This window comes from Pyrgilauda ruficollis, unplaced genomic scaffold (assembly GCF_017590135.1).
Source record: "Pyrgilauda ruficollis isolate IOZ18807 unplaced genomic scaffold, ASM1759013v1 scaffold24, whole genome shotgun sequence".
NCBI classification, from domain to species: Eukaryota; Metazoa; Chordata; class Aves; order Passeriformes; family Passeridae; genus Pyrgilauda; species Pyrgilauda ruficollis.
In genome coordinates this window covers 4,266,687-4,285,887 of record NW_024523648.1, presented here as the reverse complement: position 1 = coordinate 4,285,887, position 19,201 = coordinate 4,266,687, and the positions used below count along the sequence as shown (strand labels likewise).

General features: G+C 36.4%; 1 protein-coding gene across 8 annotated transcripts in view; it reads left to right on the top strand.

Moving 5' to 3' along the window:
- The window catches only part of PTPRK (protein tyrosine phosphatase receptor type K), a 380,307-nt gene that overhangs the window by 337,482 nt on the left and 23,624 nt on the right, over window positions 1–19,201 (top strand). Inside the window, exons 14-19 of one of the 8 annotated variants that reach the window (XM_041469926.1) lie at window positions 6,542–6,680; window positions 7,778–7,819; window positions 9,955–9,984; window positions 13,626–13,786; window positions 15,893–15,928; window positions 18,371–18,382. In XM_041469926.1, the coding sequence (XP_041325860.1) occupies window positions 6,542–6,680; window positions 7,778–7,819; window positions 9,955–9,984; window positions 13,626–13,786; window positions 15,893–15,928; window positions 18,371–18,382 (420 nt within the window). The remainder of the gene's footprint in view (window positions 1–6,541; window positions 6,681–7,777; window positions 7,820–9,954; window positions 9,985–13,625; window positions 13,787–15,892; window positions 15,929–18,370; window positions 18,383–19,201) is intronic. The other 7 variants (XM_041469928.1, XM_041469927.1, XM_041469930.1 and 4 more) reach the window with 7 other exon arrangements.

Genomic DNA, 19,201 nt, shown 5'->3' with positions numbered 1-19,201 from the left:
GGACAGTCATGAACCTGGTTACTATGGTGACAGGGATGAACCTGACACTTCAGAGCACTTCAGGGAATCTCAATTTCTGTTCACAGTCATGTACAATTTTTCTTTCTAATAATGCCACCCTAAAAAATCTGTAATTTAGAATCCTGGAAGCAGCAGCTTAGATGGATCCAAACCCCAGTAGATTTCTGGCATGCCTTCATCTCTCAGAAGCTGCAGTCTAAGAGAGAAATTCTTTAGGAACTTTAGGGAAGGGAGAATTGTGGAGATTCCTTTCCCACTAAATGTATCTTCAGCTTTCGACTTGAGAAAAAAAAATCAGTAGTGCTGTACAAAACTGACCCATGTGAGGATATTTGTAAGACCTCATGGACCATGTACATACTCTGCTTGAACAAGTTCCACATCCTGTCCCCAGATCCCTGCAAATATACATTAAAATGTTTTCAGCAAATAGAATCAGCTCAGGCTTTTTTGAAAACTTAATACAGCTAAAAGTGGTTATGGATCTTCTCTCACTGAACTTGAATTTATTAATTACATTTCAGACTTATAAAAATTTCTTTAATTGCACGATGATTGTCACTGCAGCAAAGCAGTAAAAATCAAGACTGATGCAGGCAGAACAGTCTTTCTGGGCAGATGATTAAAACACAGGGCAGACCAATCTAAAAAAAAAAGTCAGAAAATCTCACCTGGTTTTCAACAAGCCCTTTTCTCAGGTGATAGACTGACATCTCCAGAGATACCTTCAGTTTCATTTGATGTTATCATGATGTTACCTTGTTGAACTCATTCAGATGTCATTCCTGGATTTAATTAAAAGTTTTTGAATGTCACATAACGAAAGTGCAGAACAGATTATCTTGAGCACAGCTATTTTGAATATCAAGCTATGCAGCAATAACACCAGTTTGTGAGAATTCAAAGATCTGCCATAAACAGAAATTAACATTCAAAGAAAATGCAGTGTAATAAAATAGCAGCTTTAATCATGCATAAAATTGAGTTTCTTCCCTCACTCACACAAAGGAAACCCAGAATAAAATGCTGTGAATGTTAAGAGAGTCAAATTGTATGGTGAGAAGGTTAAGTATAAAAATGTTGTTCAAAATTTCTGATTTAAAAGCTGTCATTTGGAAGGCTGGCTGTTCTCTTTGTGGTACCATGCAAACAACCCTGCAAAATCCTACCAGAATTTTCTGCTTGAATAATTGTGTTTGGATGAGCAAGTAGAATATCATTATCTAGATTCCTACACCATCTTCTTGGGAAGGTATAGGCGAATAGATTTTGTGCTGAGTGTCATAAATTCCCTGACAATTTCGCAAGGCTCTGTGTAAATTTTGAAGCGCAGAAGGAAGCAAAAGACAGGAACAAAATACGTGCTGTGACTGGATTCCTTATGCCACAGTATACTTCAAAAATTAAGTGTAAATAATATGCATATGCTCAATTTAAGATGTGGATATTGGATTTTTTTGTGTGTTTGATTAAAAATGTGTTTAAAAAATTTAGAGCAATTAAGTACATCAGGAAATTTTGAGAAGATGGACTCTACCTCACCTGTTTAGAATTTTACTGTCCCTGAGAGAGTTAGCTGTACTAGTCTGATTTAGTGCTGTTCACAAAACTTTGTGCTATTAATCATGGAAGTTGACTGATTGAATACTCTCCTCTGGTATCTATGAAAATAAGGAGAACAACTTCTTATATGGTGGCTGTTACTGGCTATGTGCTGAGTCAGAATCACTGGATCGAGTTATTTTATGAACTTTGTGAGTGGGACTGTGGGATATGATTGCTGTTGCTGTTCATTAGTTCAGAAAAAAGGCAAGTAGATAAATTGCTAAAATCCAGCGTACACCTCCCAATCTAGCTCATAAATCTTCAGTGTAGGCAGCTATTTTTTTACAGGTGGAAAATGTATTTAGCGCTCTGTTTCAGGCCAGAAACACTTATTGAAAATTTTATGGAAGATGAGTTTGCATGGATAGAAAACTGTTGGGTTATCTCTTCTCAGATTCACAGGATCAAAACGCAAAAATGCATATATTGATATGCAAGGCAGAGACACAATAAAAATTAACACTTAATTCATGATCTATTAGAGTAAGACTGGCCAAAGGAATTAGTAATCAATAGAGAGTCCATTTTTGTATGATCATGATTCTGTTACCTTGTAAGGTTCTTTCTCAGATCAATAAGTTACCTTTTTATAGAGTCTGGTATTCAAGATATAAGAGAGCATTGCAGGACTTCATTACTAAAAATGAGCATTTAAAATTAGCAGAGCAAGTGGTTTTGTAAATTAAATAATTTTAAAGTATTTTTGCCCATTTTAGAAATATACAGTAGTTAATTTCAGTTATCAAAATAATTGTATCTCTCCAATTTAGAGATTTTGAGTTAGGATGTTGTCACTGGCCATGTCAAAGGCTTACAAAAGTCCAGATGGATGGCATCTGTAACTCTTCCCTTGCCTACTGATGTAGTCACTCCATTATAAAAGGTCATTCAATTGGTTAGGCAAGATTTGTTCCTTGTGAGTCCTTGATTACTTGAGTTGTTTTGTTTGGCAAAATCAGCAGCTCAGCCTGCAGAAAAGCCACTTCAGAGAGCTAAATCCTGGTTGTCTTGTAGAGCGTAGAGAAAGCAAGTTCTCAGAGTAAGCAGAAGTTTACTTGCTGCTATAGTCCTTGTGCAGTCAGCAGCCAGGAGATATTCACTTACATGTGTAGGTTTAACATGCAGACACAAGGTTTCTCTATTTTTCTCTCTTGTTATGTGTGGGTAAGATCACGCATGGTTATTACAACACACTTTGGGATATCAAAGTTAAAACACAAGTAATAGGAAATGCTTTGAAATTCATAAGTTTCAGTAAATTATTCTATGCTACATTCAATGGCTTCCTCAAAATAATGTTTACATGCAATACACATAGATTACAGTGTGATTTATATCTATGATTACTTTCATATAGTCCCCAAATGTAGAATTTAGTCTAAAGAATGCATATATTGTCTGTTGCTGGAAATATACATGTAATAATCCTGACTTTGTTTAAGTTCAAAGCAATTTTTCTGTTGCTATTGGCAAGACAAGTATCGTTTTAGTAGATTTTAGCATTTTGGGTAGAGCGGGCACATCCATTGATTATACTCCTGGTTAGTGTGTGACTATTCAATGACATTTTCCTCAACTAATTTAGGACTCTGTGGTGCATTTCTAGTGGGCACCAGCTCTATTTCATAAGTAGTCTTAAAGTTCATGGAATGAGTTACTGTCCCTTGCTTCAAAATCCTTAATGTAAGGAAACAAGAACAAATGGTCAAGCAGTAGATATCCTCCTGGCTTGCCACTGTTGCTCAAAAAACTTGACAGAGAGCTTCATTTTGAAGTTGCTGATGACCCAAACCAACTATTTCCTAGAGTGTATATAATAAAATACCTGTTCCTAAGTTAGCCAAATATGTAAACATCCTCGGCAACCTTCCCTTCAGATTTTCTGACACTTGGATAGTTGTTTTCCTAAAGTAACTTTTCTGAATGAAACAGCTGTGTGTATGGCCGTGCAACAGTTTTAAACATGGCTCTGAGAAGCACATACATTGCAGTTTGCTCTATCAAGTTGTAAGGGTCCTGTCTTTCTCCAGGGAAGTGTGAAACAGGTCTTTCTTTCCCTTTCAATCTCTCATCACTAATACTCCTTTGAAAATACCACTATCCTGATCTAAGCTCAAAGCCTGTACTGTTGGATGTATTTTTGAGCCTTCAAGTTTTGAAGTGCATCTTCAGGTCAATCCCTATAATACATATTTTGAAATCTCTCAGAGACTTGACCTTAAATCTCCATCCACACAACTAAATCTCTCGCTCCAGCCTTAGTTATTTTGCAGATTGAGTAGTTCTTGCCTTTGCTAGGTCAGAGCTGGCTAGCTGCACTCATGTTGTACAATTCCAGACACAGCAAATATCCCATTCCTGCACACTCCCTCTTTACCCTTCCCACGTCCTTGCTGTTTCTCAGTACTCCATACAGCAAACATGACTTCTTTTTTCCCATTGGCGTATAAAGCCATTTATATTTATCTTAGATTTGTCCTTTGACTCTACTGATTGGCCTTTTGTCTCTACTGCTTATTAAATGTTCATTCACATTTGTCACATCCAGCCCAGCTAATACTGGACTGGGAGTTGATTCATTTTAAGCACTGAGAATGTTGAATAGCTTATCTTCCAGTTCTGCCTCAAAAGTCATGCCCCTCATTTCCTCTGTTAGACAACATCATATGTACATCCAACATTAATTCTAGCTAGTGTGTGTTGTACATGCACACATCTCCTGTCTGATCCCTACTTTTATCCCTTTACAGCTCAACAACACATATAATACAAAGAAAATATATAGTATTCATTCCTCGCAGGTTATGTATGCAAGTGTGCATGCAGGCATGTATTTACATAGAGGAGGAAACATTCAGTATTTTTCAGCAGATAGAGTTCAAGCTGTAGGTGAGAGAGATGATTATAATGATGAATTCTTATGATGATGATTAAGTTTTACGATTAAAACACTGCCAGACCTCTCACTGTCTGTCTAGCTCTCATGTGGGTGTCTGGAAGAGAGCACGTTCCTAACTCAGAAGGTTTTTCTGAGGGTAAGTTGTTAGTACGTGGTTCAGATACTGCAGAGATGAAGGTTACAGTAATAACTAAGAGTAATTTTAAACAACAGCATAATCTTTCCCTCAAAAGGTACTGTGGGTTCCTGTACATGGAATACAAATAGAAATTATCTGTGTAACATGGTTAAACCCAGAAAGTATTAGATACTGATTATCCCTGATAATGGCTACACTGGCTTTCTGAATGGAGTCAATTTTCAGGAGAGCAGTAGCCTTTCTCTCATATGACTTCACCTTGGTTTTTGTTCTGCTGCTTTTTGTGATCTGTTGAGAGGCATCCTAGTTTCAGACTAAGGGACCCTTTCTGTGTAATGACATAAGTATGATAATACCAACAGCTTGTAACTTGTTCCACGTGTAGATGCTGTGAGGGGAGAGGTTAAGTGGCATCTGCTGCATGCTGAGTGGAGTGTGAGAGAAGAAGGGCCAGAGGGAGAGCAAGCACACGTACCCATTCATGTCAGTGAGCAGAGGAAAGGCCACAGCCTTAGAAAGCAGGAACTAGAGAACTGGAAAATCATTTTCTGTTCTAGAAGTAAACATCTCAAGCAATTTTACCCCTTGCTGAAACCTATTTATATTTTTTATATTTTTACCAGGCTGGAAAAGCTCCTGTTCCTGATCCTTTTTACACCAGGCTGTTATGCAAAGAGGTGCAGACTGTGCACTTTCATGTATATTCTATTTTTCTCTCTACTGCAACCTATAGCCTCAGCCCACTCAGCTGTGTTACGGACTGTCTTCATTTCTCTGTAGAACAGTGGTTTGCGGGGCCTGTAAACAGAAATAAAACTACTGCTGACTTTAGTCTTGGCTTTGTGGATGACCTCATTTAGAGAATCAAAATTCCCAGCAGAATGCAGATCTCAGCCCAGATGCTGTAAGGTGAATTCATGTACAAAGGTCGACTGAAACTGCATGGAGGACAGAAGTACTGCAGTTTAGGGTTCACATGGTGGTTTGGAAAAAAGTACTTTACTATTTGTGCGTAAATTTTTTATTACTATTCAGTGTTAAATATTCCATATTTAATATCTGAAAAAAACAACATTAAATGAAATAATGGTGGTAAGTTGATAGATTGTCTCTGCTTTGTCTTCTGCTTTTTAATACAGTAACTTATTCAGAATGCCAGGTACATAAACACTTCTGCCTGTGCGGAGGTGTGTATATATATATACACACACACACATATTTATTCAGCTGTATACATACACATAAACTTGCTGTTGCAAGGAGGGCAACAAAGATGGTGATGGCCTTGAGGGGAAGCTGCATGAGCAGCAGCTCAGGTCACTCGCTCTGTTGAGCCTGGAGAAGGGGAGGCTGAGGGGAGGCCTCATTACAGTGACGACTTCCTTGTGAGGGGAAGCAGAGGGGCAGGCACCGATCTCTTCTGTTTGGTGTGCAGTGACATGATCTGAGGGAATGGCCTGAAGCTTTGTCACGGGAGGGTTAGGTTGGTATTAGTAAGAGGTTCTTCTCCCAGGGCATGGCTGGACCCTGGAATGGGCTCCCCAGGGAAGAGGTCACAGCACCAAGCCTGACAGAGCTCGAGTGTTAGTACAAAACCCTCAGGCACATGGTGTGGCTTTTGGGGATGGTTCTGTGCAGGGACAAGAGCTGGACTCGATGACCCTTGTGGGTCCCTTCTGACTATGCTCATTCTGTTGTTCTGTTAAATTTATAATGTGTCTACATACATATGTGGAGATGTTTAAACACATGGTACCTGTATCTATATTTTGACTACTTTATTAAGACACACACATATTTGAAAATTATCACCAAAAATTATTTCCTTGTCTCTAGTGCTTACACCTTTAAATAACGTCTTTTTTTGATTAATTTAGCAGCAGCAACAGAAGAACCTGAGGTGATTCCGGATCCCGCTAAACAAACAGATAGAGTGGTGAAAATAGCAGGAATAAGTGCTGGAATTCTGGTATTCATCCTACTTCTCCTTGTTGTCATATTGATCGTGAAAAAAAGGTAAGAAAATTATCTGTGCTGATTAATCTTTTTTATTCCTCTCACTATCAAACAATTTAAAGATGATGTTTTTTACAGGTCTTTAGGAAAAAAAAAGTTTTGGGACTGGTAGGTCATTTTGGTCAATTTTTGGATTAGTTCCTTGTGTTTTCTTTTGGTTTTGCTGTGATTCTTAGGATGTCTTTAAAGATACAATTTCTTTATATTTAAGATTCTGATAACTATGCATTTTCTCATACTTATTTATTTTTAAGGATTTTAAGTTGGAGATGGAAGAATGTACAGATTGTTAAAGTGGGTGGAATTGAAATTCATGGTGCCTTTTTTATTTTTTAAAGCAAAGAAAAAATAATAACTTATTGCACTTTTCATGTTTTAACCACTTAATATTATTTTCTCTATTTGGCTCTAATGAGTTATTTGTATTTGTATGTTACCCAACTTGCAAAATAATGTAATTTTATACCTCTATTTATGCTCTTGTAAACCTGGAGTTTTTTCTTAAAAGTCATAGTGCATCACTGTAAAATTATCTAGTGAGTCCTTAGTGCATGAAATTGTTTAAAAGTGTATTAATTTGAGTGAATTAAAATTTTTTTCAGTGCTTTCTTAGACAGTAAGCAATATCGCCATCTTCTGGCATTGTTCAATGCTATCCCTGCATCCCAATCCTCCTGCCTGTAGCAACTTGTTCTACCCTGTTGCTTGGTCAATGTTTCAAAGCCTAGCCTTCCCAGTAGTTGCAACTCTTTTAACCTGGCATACAAGTCCATAATATGTCCCTATAATTCCGTAGTTATAGTATAGAAACTAATTCCTCTCTCTCTGTGCACCCCCTCCCTGGTGGTTCCCCTTCACGTGGCACAAGCTGATTTCTCTTGGATAGAACGAGCCCTTTGCCTTCCCATGGTGTGTGCATTGCGTTCCCTTGCCTTTTGCAGAAGTTATAATAAAAAGTATTTTTGTGATCGTTGCATATATTCCTCTAAAGTGCAGCTTGCTATTATTTTCATGGATTAATATAATTCTATATGTTATCATTGCTGGTTTGCATTAGATTTTTTTAATTTATTGCCTTTTTACAATTACCTCTGGAGATATATAACTTGGAGAAGGAACGTCTGCATTAGAAACATTAGGTATGCTTATAGTGTTCTGTGTTAGTTAGCTACATATGTGATCTTTCCCAAAAGTGCTTTTACTTTTCTCTGTTGTTTACCTCTGTGGCTGAGAATTTACACATATGCAAAAGGTCCAACTCATCATGTACAAAAAAGACATACAGTCAGACAGTTTTCTTTATTTACATGACTTTTGAAACACAAAAGTGAAGTTGTTTTTCAGCTTTTAGGCAGAAATCTCTATATTGCAGCTTCGTAGCATGGTATGTGCTGGGAAGTATCACCTTAGTGTGTGTTACAGTGGTTCCCTTATGTTTAATAGAAAATTCTTTGTGCGTGCACGTGTGTTTGTGTGTGAGAGAGAGACCATCTAACACTACAGAGTGTCAGTCACTTCCAGATGTGATTGACTAGTTTTACAAATAACAAACAAACAAATCCATGTGTACATTTTTCCTATCGTTTTTGCCTCTTCCATTCTGAGTCCTTTTAGGCTCAAATTTTTGCTGTTGAACTGTTTGACCAAAGTGAGTTAATTATATCTGTGAAGTGATATTTTTAAATTTCCCTTTTTCCCCCTTTCCCTCCTCAGAACCTGTGACGGCAGTATCCTTTTAGATATTATCATCATTCTATAGCACATAATATTTCTAAACTCCTGTAGTATTTTGTATTCTAAATAGGTGAGAAATTAACTGGCTTAATGAATCTTTAATGTTTGGAAATTTTCCATCATGATAGTTTAATTGGTTATGTTGTAGATGTGCCATTCTTCTTCCCCTCTGCCTTTAGTGAAAATGGGCACTTTTTTATACCAGCTTTAGTCAAGGTCTCTTACAAAAAACGTAGAAAAACTGTGTTCCTGAGTTAAATCAGTCTATCTAGTGAATCAGGGCAATTTATATAATGAAGGCAGAAACAGCTGTAAAAACTCTGACACATTCACACATACAAAAACACACTTCACTTAGTTGTGGCGGGACTGAAAACCGATCCGTCTGAATCATCCTCTGTAGTGTACCTATTCAGTGATCCATTATGTAGTATCCCTTTTGGTACCCGAATTGACCACAGCTTATTAGATGGAAAAGTCAATAAAACAATGGTTTCTGCATTTTTATTGGTTTATTAAGTCATACGCACAGCCACCAGTATCTCAAATCACTGATTAAATGCAGCATTACATTTTATTGAAAAATGGAGTACTAAGCAGTTTTGTTTATGAGCTTGAGATGTTTTAGGCTTTGCCTGATCATTTTGTACAAATTGGTTTGAAGTTTTCCTGAATGAAGCTCTTAACGGCTTTTAAAGACTTCTACTGGAGTAATCAAACCAGCTAAGAAAAGGGATACTGCATCTTTAACAAGCAATGCCATTTTTGTTTTCGAAATCATTGTTGGACTATTTCCAAATGTCCTTCATTTCCTTCCATTTGTTTACCTTCCATGTTTTTAATGCTTAGCATGACTACATCAGCATTTCCAATTGTAAGATTTTCAAACAGAAAGCATATGTTTGCATTCAGGAAATGTGTGGTGGATATGCCAGTACACACATATCTGCTGGAAATGTGCAGCTCTCTTTAAAATGTGTGTACTCATATAGCTACGCATAGTACTCATACAAACATATATGCATACAACTGTGTACTGATAAATATGTTAAAGTGAATGACAAGAAATTGTTTTCTGATTAAATGTATTCATTGATGGAACCCTACTTTTTGTGACTGAAAAGTAAAAAGCATATCTGCTGCGCAAGATTTGTACACAGCTGTTCATTTGTCATGACATCTAGGCGGTAATCATTATATTATGCTGAACTGCATGTTGAAATTACACAATCCATTTAATTTTCAAAATTTTTGGCAATAAGTGAAATTGCAGCATGTAATTTTCTCAAGTGATCTTTCTAAAAAACAAATCATTTTATACGCTAGGGTTTTTTTAATTTTGGTTTTGTTTTGTTTTTAATTGCATGGCAAAGTAAGGCTAGTTTGTGCATGAGCAAGCTGAAATGCTAACCAAAGAAACATGAATTTTTTCAACTTTTTTTTTTAAACACACATTTCTCTGCTTTATTGGATGTGACAGAGTCACGCTTTTCATTCACCATTGCTTCTCTTTTTCCACTGTCTGTGATTTGCTTGCCAGGAGGAGCTACTATTCTTACTCCTACTATCTGTAAGTAGAATACGGGTGACTTATTATTTTATGTGTTTTAAAGATGCAGTATCCCTTTTTAAAAAAGAAAGACAGTCTCTATAATTTTTCCAAAGTTTTATTGATAGTTACCTTTCCTTCTCAGGCTTGAAAAATTGCTTGTATCATTGTTCCTGTTATTCTTACTCTGTTGTTTCTTTTTTGAAAGGGATATTGTATTTCTAACTGTATATTGAGACTTCAGCTTTTTGCTACAGTTTTTTCCATAACTATCATTTTAGTTTATTATAATCATAATTTAATTTGCATTATGATTTACAGCAACACATCACACTAAGGAAAAAAAGATCTTTTCCCATTTCCTAGTTAGTGAACTGTGCCAGTAAATCACAAACTGTATGTTCTTAGAGTATCAGTTCAGGAGTGATCTTGTGTACCATTTTCCTATGCAGATTGTAGGCAGATGCCAAACTTTTATAAATAGTTTATGGTCTGCCACTTCTGAGTTTGAGGTGTTTTGCATACACATCTTAAAGTTGGATCTTATTTTATGGCATTGGTTTGTATAAAAGTTTTGCTTCATTGAAGCAAAACTGGCTTTTTTGATACCTGCTGACCAAATGAGTTTTTGTGAGGGCTCTTGACAAATTTGTCTGTGATTGGGCAAGCAGTTACACACATCCTTCATTTTAAATAAATGCATAAAGTGCTTGACTTCAGAGGAGTTCTGAGGATGCACTCAAGTGCTTTGATGAACTGGTGCTGTCTGATAATTATGCTCTCCACATTTTTAAGTAATTAGTTTACTTCTTTAAATCTTAAAATTCAAATTTTTTTTAAAAGGCTGGTTTAGCTAACTGCCATTTTCTGATTTATTGTGACTAATTATAATTTCCTTGTTAAATAGCAGTTGCTTCTACTCAAGATAATTAACCACACAGTTTCACCCAATGATGGAGCACCTTTCCCCTCAAACCACTGTAACACCCACCTGAGCAGATTCATCCAATTGAATCCTTTAGCAGATAATGAGAATCATTTGCGCTTTCTGTCAGCCTCAAGTTCTTTAACCTAATGATTTGCTTAACTATCATGAAGCATAGATTGCATGTGCCTATAGCTGAGTGAGAGAAGGAAAAAAAAAGGAAAGGAAAGGAAAGGGAAAGGGAAAGGAAAAAGAAAAAGAAGTTGTCAAACCCCAGGGGAGCCCGGAGCTGTTGACCAGTAAAGCTGTCCTCCCATTTCCCAGCAGCTTCAGGTTGCAGTGCTACAACACAATAGGCCTTTTTAGGTGTTGAAGCAGAGCATAAGAATTAGAAAGTAGCTACTGTAATAAGGTAATAACGTGAAAGCCTTAATAGCTGTTGATTTATTTAGCATGGCTAGCAGGTTTTGTTACAAAATGATGCCTCAAAGAAAAGCTTAATATCTTCGAGAGATGAGATGTAATAGTCTTTTTGTTCCATTTCTGAGGTGACGTTAGAAAAAGTGATCTTCAGTGTATAGAGACTGTTTGAAAGGCTTTGAAACTTAAAAAACAACTTTGAACTAGAAATGCTAGTTTTGTGAAGCCTTTGATAGTATGGGGTACCAGATATAAAGCTCAAGCAATTTCACTGTTGGAAGTTCTTATGGTCTTCATTTGTTCAATCAGAGTATCATTTAAACTGGCTTCTCTTAAGTTGAAATGAATGTGTGGAGTAAATGTATAAAATAAAGCATTTTATGGGGGACATCCAGCAGATTTTTTATTTGTCATGTAGCAACTGATACAGAACCCCATCAAACAACAGTTTGATTTAAAAAAATGATGGGTTTAGAGACCACCTTTGGGATTTTTGTAGTAAGAATGTTACTGAGTAGTAGTTTTCCAACTATTCCATCTGTAGATGGAGCAAAAGAGGGGGGGAATCTGACCAAATAAGGACATGAGTCTGATTGGTGGAAGAATCTACTATTCACAGAAGGGCCTTGTCCATCCATATTCTACACCATGGTTCCTCATCATTAACCAAGACTGTTAACATAAGAAACAACCCTGTAACATTTTCTTAATTATGAGTGCAGTACTTCTTGCCCTACAGAACAGTGTAGGTCCTTTCTGGTGAACTTTCCCAGGATTCAACAAGTAAATGGATGGATAATTTACACTAATATTCTTCACAGAATCCCAGAACAGTTTGTGTTGGAAGGAACCCTAAAGATCATCTAGTTCCAAACCCCTGGTGTGGGCAGGGACACCTTCCACCAGATCAGATTTCTCAGAGACCCATCCCACCTGGCCTTGAACACGTCCAGAGAGGGGAGCTTCACATCCTCTCTGGGCAACTGCTGTCAGTGTCTCATCACCTTGATAGTAAAGAATTTCTTCTTAACATCTAATATTATAATATGTAATAAGTATCTAATATTATTCTTGTCTGTTCTTAGAATGCGCATGGAATATTTAGAGTTGGCCATCCTTTTAGTAAATAGAAATGTAAGACAAACATTGTCTAAACAATTACTGTAACACTTGATGGTATTCTATGCAGAAAAAGCTTATGAAGATGAGCTGTGTTTTAAACATACATTTTTGAGATTCAGTATATTCAGTGATGATTGTGTCTCTCCCATGTGGTGCCAGATTTATTCAACTAAGCAGGTTGGCTATCTAATGTATTATAGTCATGGCTTCAGCTGAAAACAGGGAGATTTCAGAACAGTTTGATGTATGTTACGGCTTTCTGCTGAACCAAGGCCCACCTCATGCTGCTCTGCGTACTTCCTGCTACTTGAGATACATGCTTGAAGTTATAATTAAAATATATTATCTGCTTCCATCTGACTCCTAGAGACAGTGAAAATCACTTCCACTTCTTTCTCAAAAGGGAAGAATTGAGCAATATTTCTGAAGCGTGCACTTTAAGGGCACTGGCTGTTAATTTGAGGGGCTTAGTTGTACAGATTATGTTGATCTTTAACTGTGATGAAGACAGAGTGTAAGACTGTTAATGTCGAATTGAGACGTTCCCAAACTGCATGAAAGGGTAGAATGATAAGGGTGGTTTTGTTTTTCAAATAACCAAAGTACCAGGACCATAGTGTGGTATCCTTTCATATCTTGTGTACTGAATGGGCAATACAACCTTTTACATAAAATGCAATTTAAATATTTAATATAAATATGTATCGAATGATTATGCTTATTTTGTTACTTCATCGGTTTTTTGACTTACAAAGTAATTTAGAAGGTTACATGACTCTTTTTCCCAACAACACAAGCAAGGGGAATGAATTATCCATTTATAAAATCAAAATAGATATTTAAATGGAGATGGTTGATAAAACTGCATGCACAGATGCTTCTTATTTGTCATTTCAGTTAAAATGTAATTATATTCTCTAATTTGTGTATATTAGTATAATTACTCCACAGGAAAAAAAAAATTATTGCCAGAATACAGAAGTAAGCACTTCCATCACAGCATTTGTGTGTGCACAGAAAACACAAGACCATGACTGTTTCATAGCAGGGTGCACAGTTTTATCACACGCTGAAAAAATTGCACACAGGGAAATAAGTCAAACTTATCAGTCACTCAGGATTATAGAGAATGATTACAGTAGACACCAACATTCATCAAAGGTGGTTTACTTTTTTTTTTTTTTTGGCTGGGCAGCAAACTTGCAAAGAAGCGCAAGGATGCCATGGGAACCACCCGTCAGGAGATGACCCACATGGTGAATGCCATGGACAGGAGTTACGCCGACCAGAGCACTCTGCATGCCGAGGATCCCCTGTCAATCACATTTATGGACTCGCATAACTTCAGCCCCAGATGTAAGTAGACAGTGATAGATACTCCAAAGTGTAGGTGAATACAGAAACACAGAAAACAATTCTGCTTTTTAAGAAAAATTGTTTTACGCTCCAGGTTTTCCAGGAATGATGGTAAAGCAAAAAGTTGAGTAGGGATGTTTCTACGTTGTCCTTATTGGAATGTGGCAAATTATTTAATTAAATATTTGCATGTGCTTTCAGTGTGCAATGATATTTGTTTTAGGGAATGTATCATACTTCCAAAATACCTCAGTTAATACTTGAAATTGAGTTTTTCGTCATGAGACTATTTAATGCCAGCATGTAAAATATTACTGCACAACACCATGTCTGTAATGAATAATAATATGAGGTCCAAATAAATTTCTATTTTTTTGGCAGTAAGGACATTACAACAGAAGGAAACATTGACAATTTTCATTGCTGTTTGTGAAGTTTAAGAACAAGCTTGTTAATATATCTACAAATGCGTTCTATATTTGTATTCATTTTTTGTAGACATGCCAACTGTCTGGTTTGGAAAAAGTTTGAGTTCCTAACTGTTAGGGGTTATAGCTGCCAGTGTTTAGCACTCTTTCCTCCTAACATCTGCACTATACCTTGTCCACTTGCAGACCGGATATTTCAAGACTAGCGTGTAAATTACAAAGGCATACAATTTTGCCATGGAGTTGGTAGGAACCTGAGCTTCTCACAGCTCTATGGACTTGTGGCTTGACTTTAAACAGATCTGAGCAGCTTGAGCTGCTTCTGAGTTGCCACCTTTTGGGAATGACACTCCATGCCTCTTCTAGTCTCCCATACTGCTTACCGTGCTTGAGCAAAATACATCCATTGAGGCTCTTAAGCTCTTTCCTGGTTGTTGTAAGGAAAATGGGTTTTGGAGGAGGGATTATTGATTGGTTTGTTGAAGCTTACCAAACTGCCAAGTACTAACATTTTAAGTGTCTCATAACCAATTATAAATGGGATTATCAGCCTGGTGGTTTTTCTACAGTTTTGGCTGGAACAGTTTGAAAAGTCTCCAAAGTTTGATGCCTTATTGGCATTGAAATTTGTGGAGGCAGGATTGCACAGAGAGTTTGATATGGACTGTGATGGTGGATCCCAGGCTAAGAATTTATCAGGAATTTACATGGCTGTTAGTGAGCTGGGGCTGCCAGACACTCAGGCAGCCCTTCAGATGGATTGATGTGATGCCAAGAGCCCATGAGCTCCTGTCACCACAGCTGTCCTGGTTGGTTGGCAAAGAAATTGGACATCACCAGTTTCTAGCATCCTAGGAATGTGATTTTTTTTGTGTGTATTGGAGGATTTGTTTCTTCTGACCATTGTCTGTGCTGAGAAAAGTCTTCCAGGATTTCAGGGTTTCCTGCTAAGTGACAAACTTTCAGGCAAATTGTTTGAGAACTGGAGCTTAATTCTGCTACAAATGCTTTGACGTTACAGTTCTTTGTTCCACACTGGAACAAAACAAATCCTGGATTCTGCCATTTTTGTCCAAAACAGTGCATTTATCTCTGCATGGTTCTAGTTGTAATAATAAAAGATAAAGTTCTCTGAATTTTATTCAGACATCTGCATCTGTGTATCTGTGATTTTCCTATACTCATTATGAGCAATCTCTTTGGTACTGAGCATTAAAAAAGCTATTAACAGTAAAAATGTAATTTTTTTAATTACCTTGAAAACTTTATAGAAATACCATTTTATTTTGAGATTAGCTATTCAAGTATTACATGAGAGGATGGTTTTAAAAGGAAAGAAGTGAGTTCTATAAAAGTGAATCTTTATTGCGAACTGAAAAAAAACAATAGTGAAGGAGGAACCCTTTCAAAAACTAAATTGCGTGTAATGTCTTCTTTATTTCATTTCAGTAAGGATCTCTTGGCTCTTATCATTACATTTCTAAAGTCTGAAATCACTGCCTTTCATACCTCTTTTATTCAGGATGCTTTCTGGAACTATTCATGTTGGTTTTCTCTTGTAACAAAATTAATGGAGTTTAGTTATCACTTGGTCATACTCTGAAGTATATTGGTTTTTTTCTTAAAAATACACAAATTAAGGGTAATGTGTTTCTTCATGGGCTTTGTTTTCCTACAGTGCCCAATGATCCACTTGTGCCGACAGCTGTGTTAGGTGAGGACCCTAGTCCTTCATTATCCATCCCTGCATGATTTCTGTCTCCTTGCATGGTTGAACATTGAAACAGCTTGTTTTATGTAAAACTATGCTGTTACCAGAAAATAATTGTACACTCAGTTCATCAATTCAGAATTAGACTGACAACAATTTTAGAACAAAAATTATTTTATGTCCTCATTAGGAAGTTATTCCTAGTCACTGCTAACTGAAGAGTAAATGAGGAAATATGTAAATGGAAAGTACTAAAATTTTTCTCCCCAGAGCTTTGAAACTGAATTCCAATAAACTGACATATGAAAGTAGAGCTCTATTAAGAGATCTTTAAAAAAAAAATTCAGGTCCACATTAACATTTTTTGGCTCCCAAAGTTCAATTTTCTAAGTAACAAGAATGAAAAGAAAAACAGAAAACAGAAAAACTTTCAGAATATCTAAGAGGAAACAACAACTTTGCATGTCCTGAACACGTACTTCTGTATGCCTATATTAATGATATAATTCAACTGGCATTAACTAGTAAATTTTTTCAGCTTTTAACTTACTTTAAAAAGAACACACAGAAATGGACAGGCTGAATATGTCACTAAATGCAGGTTTTAGAGATGCTTTTCTTTTTTTTAAATAAAGAGATAAAAGTATAATTTGTACTCAAGTTCTTGGTTGAATAAACACAATGTGCAGTATTGAGTTTCAGTCAGTTGCTGCAGTTATTTTAGGATAAAAGACAAAAATGAGAAAGTAGATGTGAATATAGACATGTTGAAAACTAGAGTCCTTGAAGCAAATCTTAAAGGGACCTGGGGCCAATGAAATCCCTTCTCTGTTTTGAGGAGGGATATTATGCATATAATACAGATTCTTTCTGGAAATTGTCTCCTTATGTTTGAAAATGTGTAGCAAACAGAATTTTGCTCTTGCAGTGGAATGTTCCAGTGCCTCAGTCCTCCTTAGTAAGAATAAATACTGATTCATATTAATAATATTTGGGATCCAAAGGTCAATTTTCTGAGTATTAATTACTACTAACTGGGTGTTACTACTAAGTATTATTAATGCTCACCTCTAGTTTTTCCTAACTAGGCTAATCTAGACTAAATTTTTATTGATGTGGATTGAGCCATTTCCTTTTGAGAGATTAATAGAAAATATGGAAAAGTGGCACATTTCTGTCCTTTCAAAACCAACTTTTTCACACTGAAAGACTCGTGTCCTCAATTATTTATCTTTTAGTTGAGTTTAACCCAGTTCTTTCACTCATCATCTTGTAGGTGACGTTTTCTAAATTTGTTGTCATTATTTTCCTCTGAATGCTTTCCAGCTTTCCAACTCATAGGTTGGATTTTAAATTGCAGTGCCCCAAATCAGGTAGCATTCTTGAAAGAAGTCTTAATGCTGAGCTGAGTGGAATAGGTACCCCCATGCCCCACTTTTACTGTTTCTGTTAACTGAACTGTATTTTCTCCTTTTTATTGTGTTCATGTTGCTGAATTGCATTGAGTTGCCTGTTAAAATCGCAGTTATCATTTTCCAGTCCATTACTCCATTTTGTAGTGATATATTTGACTTCCCTTTCCAACACTATTGGAAATTGTGCATTCACCATTCAATTCACCTTGTTGATTTTCGCATTGTCTCCCAAATAATCAAGATAATTTTGAAATCTGATCCTGTGCTTGTGAAGTACTCATGGTACCTTCCCACTCAGTGCCATCCTGCCATGGTATTTTCTGCTGTGGCAGACACAGTTACAGACAGCTGTGAATACCGAGGGCAAGGAACTAACTGAAGAACAGCTTAATAGTTCCTGTCTGCTTTTTCATCTACTGGTAATGATATTCTGGACATGATCATTTCTTCATATGAGCAAACCATTGATAGTTGGAAGAGGTACTAATTTTCATAGAGTGGACTGAAATAGTGAAGAGAAATGTACAAGGTTTTGGGTACCCCATGTAGTAAAAGCTGGGTATCTATAATCTTGTTCCTTTGGAACTGCATCAATTGGCCTACTCCATTTTAATAGAGCCTTTGCTCAGCCCAGCATGACAAAACAGTTTTCTTCTGCCTTATTTAGAGGAGTATTTTATGGGTTCTAAATCATAGAAAATAGGGGGGGTTTTTTATATGAAACTCTTATTGTTTTGTAGCTGTACTAGTTTTCTTTTTCTTCATGTATGAGTTATTAATGCTGCTCTCCATTCTTTGTACGTTAGCACTAAGTTGGTATGACAATTTTGCTTTTCCCAAGTCCCTGTTATTACACTGATAGTATAATAATGTGGCACTTACAGTTTTTTAACAGAATTCATTGTTACCTATTGTGAAGATTTAACAACTTTGAATGTCACTTTCTTTTAGCCATTTTCTAATATAGTCCTGAAATAAATTTCTCATGTTCTGTTCACTCATTGTTTTTTGCTGCTTCAATGGGTTGAAGTGCCTATTACTGGTAAGTATTCTATGAGCAATGGGGACAACTACAAATCCTGAGGTGATTTGAAATGTGTGTGACTTGGTATGGGTAACACTACAACAAAAAGTCACTGTTGCATGTCACTCACCTTGTTAGGCAGATTAGTGAGGCATAAATTAGGTACTGAAATTGGAAACTCAGGCAACAGTTCAAAGAGTCAGGTTTCTCAGGAGATTTAATTTCAGAAGACATTAATAGTGTTTATATTTTGGTGTAATTGTACAAAATCCAAACCTTGGGGAGTCCATTTTTTTTCTAGAGTGTTTTGCCTCCTAATCTAGATCCTTTGCAAGGAAATTGGTAAACTGATTTTAAAGATGTTGAGGAGGGGTTGAGTACCCACTTCTCATTTCAGTAGCTACTTAGATTAGAATTTTTATTCCTCTGTAAATCCATTTGATCTGATAATTACTGATTTGAATAAAATTAGTATTTCACAGAAGGGATTGACAAAATATGATCACCTCATGCAGCTTTGACATTTGGTTTTTATATGAGAATTCTTGTAGCACAGAGAGCATTAGAAGAAACTTCTTTGCTTATACAGGGCAAAAAGTTGTGACTGAAACAGCACACTAGACTCAAGTTTCATTTTTCTACTAAAAGACCTGAATTAAAATGACCACTTTGTAGTGCTGATTCATCTTCCTAAGTGGAGGTGGTGTTCTGAAGTGGTGGTGTAATTGCTTCTCTTTTTTACTGTGTTCTCAATTCACTTTGTTGGCTTTAGACAAATTATGTGCTGATACCACTATGGAATTATTCTAATTTATTGTTTAAGGTGTAATATTGCTA